Source organism: Pinus tabuliformis, chromosome 9, assembly GCF_031772625.1.
Source record: "Pinus tabuliformis cultivar Carrire ecotype Pingquan chromosome 9, CPIR1, whole genome shotgun sequence".
In the NCBI taxonomy this organism is placed as follows: Eukaryota; Viridiplantae; Streptophyta; class Pinopsida; order Pinales; family Pinaceae; genus Pinus; species Pinus tabuliformis.
In genome coordinates, this window is record NC_142307.1 from 74,377,396 (window position 1) to 74,383,623 (window position 6,228).

Here is a 6,228-nt window from a genome sequence, read left to right on the forward strand (position 1 = left end):
ACCGTTATCATCATAATCTTCCAATAACTTCATCTTTCGTTCAGTGCACCGCATCAAATAATACTTGAAATTTTCTATGTTGTTAATGGGTGCAACTACAACAAAAACATCTCCTGCACAATAAAACAAGTGTAAATTCAGATCATAATTAACATGAAATTAACTTTATCAACATGGACTTGATTTTATTATCTATTTCTAGATCTCTATATTTTAACTATTATCTAGATACTTATACGCAATGATTTTAAAAACATAAAACATATATATATCCTTTGAAAGAAATTGAAATGTTACCTTCTCTAACAAGATCAAAAACTCGATCACCTTCAGATGATATTATAGTCTCCTCTGATTCCATCTCTTCGAAGCTTGCAACTAACATTTTCCCCTTTGTATTTAGTTATGTATGTTGCCAAGCTTTTACATACATATTGTTTTCACAAACATCATTGGATTGTGTGTCCTTTATGCAAACATGAAAAAAACAAGAATATTTTATTTTATCCAATGCAAATGCATTTTCGTAATCCTTTTTTTTAATTGAATGAAATTTTCGAGTCCCTTTTACTGTTTCAACTTCATATGTAATCGATCTATCTACATCTTGGACTCTTGTATGCCAAAAAAACTATAGTAAATTCAAACAAGAATTTAAATATGTTATTTAAAATACAGTTTATATATCAAAGATAATCATCATGATAATGTTTAAACTGTATAATTTATAAATATTTAAAATTAGAAAATTAATAAAAATTATCATATATTAAAACTATATACAAGTTAATTTGTATATATGTACATACCTCCGTACCTCCCTTGATGGGTTAGTCTGATGGCTTAGTAAGCATCGCACCATTGAACAACTTGTTCAGCTGAGACAAGTCGGTTTGCAAAGTGGTCTGTTTGATATCTTCGAAGCACTCATTTTATACATGCCCCTACACCATCATGTTCTCCTTTCCCATGACCAGTCTCAAAGAAATTCCAACAATATTTAATGTGGGTTTTCTTATGAAGATGATACAAACAAAATAATGATCGTGAAGATTTGAATTGACCTGCACATCCATCTGACCATATCCAATGTTCATTGGATTTTATTCCACGGCCTTTCAATGAGTCGCAAATATTATTAAAACAATGTTGTACAAAATGTGTATCATGTGTGTGATCATCGTTGAAATAAAAATGATATTCTTTAATAACATGTCGATTCTCACTGGTGTTTTCTATATGATGTGCCGAGACAACGTAGTTTTGCCAGATCCAGAACTACCGAGCCCAGAGAACATTGCAGGACCAATGATTTCTCTATCGAATGCAATGTTAATGCCACTCATAGGAAACAAGGCCCCATTGGGAACAGTCATGACTGCATCAACATATTGAGTGTTCCTTTCTTCCGGCTTCCGGATCTGTGTGGGTGCATCATAATCAGGAAAATTTAACCACAACCCACCATCAAATAAGAGCTGCGAACACCTATAAAATTCCTTCGCGGGCTCTCAAAACCTTCCTTCTGCATACGTTGTTGGTTTCATTGTTCAAAGGAGTGGTTGAAGCCAGACAAGCCCAAAGCAGCCTCAGTGCCTCATCAAGACAAACATTTGCATTTCTTTCCACCAGATTCGACAGATTTTGGACTTTGAACTTGTTCAGCAAGTTAAAGCTGGTGATGGTTGAGGCAGGAGAGATCTCCAATTCGTCGGTGATTATGAAAGTAACTGTCTCCTTCACATAACCTCCCCCGCTGCTTCCTCCGCCATTGCTGTTAACTGCGTTGCAGGGATTCTGTAATTGCACAGGGTAATTCATCGCTTGGCCGCAAGCACAGTGCCCACCCACCTGAGTGGTCATATGGTGCGTACTACCACCATAATGAAGCTGAGCACCACAAACGTAATAGTTGGTGGGAGAGGACTGTACTTTAAGGAGTTCATTAGAGTCGGCAGACATAACATTAGGCTCTAGCAGGCGGGATTTATCGGCATTCATAAACATGGAGTGGAGCTTGTTTACACTGTTGTAAACGTTGGTGAGGCAGCCGACTCTCTTTGCAAAATTTGGGGGTGAAAGTAATTTCATGACAGAACCCGTTGGCAAGGTGAGAAAGGTAAAGAAAAGATCGACAAAATCCTTACCGGCTTCTGCAAACAATATCTTCCCACTTTCCTCGTTGATAAGAAGCCTTATATTCATGCCACTGCTGGCAGCAGTATCGTTTTCCATCGAGCTCACTTCACAAACCAGAGGGAAAAGATCGTTTGTCGGAGTCGTTCCTCATCGGCTCTCTGAAGGAGTAATATCTTTGCAGGCTCGGAGTTGTCAGCTTCTTTATCATTGCTTACTGCCTGGTGCACAACGTGAAGGGCGCTATGATCTACGGAATCGTGTTCGTGACTGCCATCTCATGGTTCCACCACACTCAGATCTTCAGGTGGTTTTGTTTGCCCAGCACCCATCAGTGTTGTCATTTGCAAAAGCGCCGGAGCCTCGTGTCACAGTGGAGAGAGATATTGAAGGTACTCCGATGTTCCACAGCATGGTGACAAGGCTCGTGCTTCTACTTCAGACATTGTTGTCCTAATTGAGCCTGAGTTTGTTCCTTTGCAACCTTCAATGCTTTGATACTTGTCCAAAACAACAGAATGAAAGTCAAAATTTTTTAATAATAATAATAATATATATGAGATATATATATTATTATTATATGGGAATTTTTAATTTTAATTTTTTATTGTTGTTTTTATTTAATGTTTTGTTGTTTTTTTTTAACATTTAAAAAAACAAAGAAATGGTTTCTGGTTTTTTTGTTTTTTTTTTTTTAAACAATAACTATAATGAAACCTACTATTAAACAATAACTATAATGAAGTTAGTTTTTTTAAATATCTAAAAAATGACAAAAGAGATGGTTAATTTATTTATTTATTTTTTAATAATAATATGTATATATGATACATATATTATTAAAATTTTTATTTTTTAAATCTAGAATTTAAAAAAAATAAAAAAACTAAATTTCATCTAAAAATTTAAAGATGTTTTTTTTCACAAAATACTTTATTGTTATATGGCACATTAGTTCTCCAGCAAGAGTATTTTTATTCGAACGAAATCAATAGATTTTCTGATCTTCCTGATCGCACGAAGCGCAGGAAGAGAGCATACTAATCGATTGATTCGTTTTTATTCATGCAGGGGGGTTTCAAAAAGGATTGAACTTAAAACTAGCTAAATACTGAAATATTAAAAAAAAAACTCAAACTTAAACTCCTTTGTGAAGATCCTGTTGTCACCAGGTTTCACAAATTATTTAGTCTAAAGAAAAATACTAGTACTGAATTAAATTCCTAATGCCTAATCCCTTAGCACCATCCCCGGCAACGGCGCCAAAATGTTGGGCAATTTATTGGGCTTAAATTGCTGCATTAAATTATCAACCAGGGAAACTCGTAAGCTTGTGATGATGCCAGCAAAATATATGCAGGAGTAGGCAACTAACTTTATGTCTAGCTAAATTATTTATGATTCAATATAATATGCAAGGGAAGAGGCTCCTAACTAAGGAGGTCCTGGTTGTCCTTCCCTATAGTATCATAGAGAAATCATTGATTACATAAAATTAGAAACTTGAAATGAAGACAAGCGAATGAAGTTAATTATTGTTCAGATTCAAGTAGAGAGAGAGACTAACTTAGTCTCTTGATTGTCCTCTCATGTACTAATCCAAACTAAACTAAGATTCATTCATAAGCATAAGAAATGAAATGACTTGAAACATAAAAGCACAAAAGAATGAATTTCAATTACCATATAAATCAATGGAGAGAGAGCCAAACTTAGACTCTTGGTTATCTCCTCATATGATACTTGAAACATAAAAGCAAAAGAATGAATTTCAATTATCATGCAAATCAAATGGATAGAGAGTCTAACTTAGACTCTTGGTTGTTCTCTCATATGCTGATAAGATTCTAATTTAAAACTCATTCATCAATCACAAACAAATCCTCAAACATCTAAGCAATTAAATGAAATAAGATCTACTATGAAATAACATGTTCCTTTGATCCTTCTAGAGTGAGCTCAATTCTCCTAAGAACAAAGTGACAAGCTATTCCATACACCACATTAAGATAATTTATATCTAAACTACATAATGGAAATATATGTACAACTTATATCTATAACTACATAATGGAAATATATGCAAAATGAAGCTTTATTCTATTCCATCATAAGTTGGATAGAATGCTCTAAGAGTCCTCCCTTTGGAATGGAGGAGGTACTCCTATTTATACAATGAGATAAGATAACAAACTCATAATAATGATCCACTAATCTTTCTTTTAGTTCCATACATTTCTCAACCATCTAGACACATAACCCTATCCTCCATGATTTCCTCCATGAGGTCCATGATTTTCTCCATGATCTTTTCCATGAGGCTTATCTTATCAAATTCGAATTTGATCATTCAAGGCCACATAAAGATGCCTTGGAAGCTTCCTTTGTGCCTACACATGTCAACAAACTCATTCTAATTGTTAGGTATAAGTATAAGCATCTTATTTTCTAAAGTTTAGCCATAAATTCACTTAAAAATGTTAAGAATTAATAAACTTCGGAAAAGCATTGTTATAACCCAATAATGAGGTAAATGTAATGATATGGAGGTGGAATGGAGGTGACATGAAGGTAAAATGTGAAGATATTGGTGAATAATGGAGTGAAAATAGGGACTATTTCGAGGCCCAACAATGGGTTAGTCTGATGGCTTAGTAAGCATCGCACCATTGAACAACTTGTTCAGCTGAGACAAGTCGGTTTGCAAAGTGGTCTGTTTGATATCTTCGAAGCACTCATTTTATACATGCCCCTACACCATCATGTTCTCCTTTTCCATGACCAGTCTCAAAGAAATTCCAACAATATTTAATGTGGGTTTTCTTATGAAGATGATACAAACAAAAGAATGATCGTGAAGATTTGAATTGACCTACACATCCATCTGACCATATCCAATGTTCATTGGATTTTATTCCACGACCTTTCAATGAGTCGCAAATATTATTAAAACAATGTTGTACAAAATGTGTATCATGTGTGTGATCATCGTTGAAATAAAAATGATATTCTTTAATAACATTTCGATTCTCACTGGTGTTTTCTATATGATCAACATTTTGTTTGGCATGTATATATAGAATATGGACAAGCATAGAGACTTGGTCAGAATGATAATATTCACTATGTATTTCATTTTGTGCAACAAATGTGTAATTCTCTACACAATCAACTATTGACAAAATGGTCCCCAGTGGAAAATTTTCATGGGATTTTTTGAATTGCAGGTCCTGCCATCAAGCTCTATGTGAATTCTTGGTTAATTATAAATTTTTGTCTCAAATTTCTTCAAAAACTCTATCGCAGAAATTTATTCTTCTTGTAAATCAATCCTTTTAGCACTTGTAATATTATTTGAACTAATCGATGTATGGATATATTCATATCTCTTCCATTTAACTTTTAGGTTAGACAATGATTGATCGTTTATATCAATGGAATATTCATTATGAAATAAAGTCAAATTTCCACAATGATCACATTTTTTACCACCAACACATTTCTTTTGGTAAAATAATTCATGACTTTCTCTTGCACATAGAATTTTGGATATGAAACCATGGATAGTGGATACATGTGATTTTTTTGTTTAGATATTTGTATCTTACAAACTCTAGTCCACATGTCTTCTTTTAAATATTAGCATTGACAGAGGCATAACAATATTTCTTGTTGTTAGAGGTATATTTTATTTTAGTCATTGATGACTAAAACTTGCTGCACTTTTGTCGATACTGATATATTGAATACTTTTGCAATAGCATACAAGTTCATGAACGCTTTTCCTGAGTTGGCTACACCAAGCTTTGATTAATTTTTTTTCATAGTTGTTAGCATTTAACCTATACAGTATTGAAAACATGGTCATTTGTTAAGAAGATACTATGTGCAGATTTCTAAATCTGTTAAGTTTGTTTTATTATATCTGAACATTATTCTTTAAGTTATTCAACGAAGGATCTCCTTTGGGTTTTGTTATCTTGTGTATTATTCTTATTGTTTATATTTTTCATATTCTTGATTGTTCTAACATGCGCACTATGTCTCGTATATTTATTGTTTATGGAACTCTACTTTAAACATTAGCAATAA

At 33.5% G+C, this 6,228-nt stretch overlaps 1 protein-coding gene across 1 annotated transcript; it reads right to left on the reverse strand.

The window, feature by feature from the left end:
* Nucleotides 1-1,235: 1,235 nt before the first annotated feature.
* LOC149147177 (uncharacterized) lies at nt 1,236-2,235 on the reverse strand. Its single transcript, XM_089441736.1, has 2 exons — nt 1,534-2,235; nt 1,236-1,421 (listed from the first exon to the last, which is right to left on the reverse strand). Exons 1-2 carry the CDS (start codon nt 2,233-2,235, stop codon nt 1,236-1,238), a joined length of 888 nt encoding a protein of 295 aa, XP_089297862.1.
* Nucleotides 2,236-6,228: the final 3,993 nt, after the last annotated feature.

Bases quoted from the DNA above. Each gene is read 5' to 3' on its own strand.
- LOC149147177 (XM_089441736.1), bottom strand. From the start codon at position 2,235: ATGGAAAACGATACTGCTGCCAGCAGTGGCATGAATATAAGGCTTCTT. The intron at 1,422-1,533 runs GTATGCAGAAGG...GCACCCACACAG, and splicing joins TGAACAATGAAACCAACAAC to ATCCGGAAGCCGGAAGAAAG.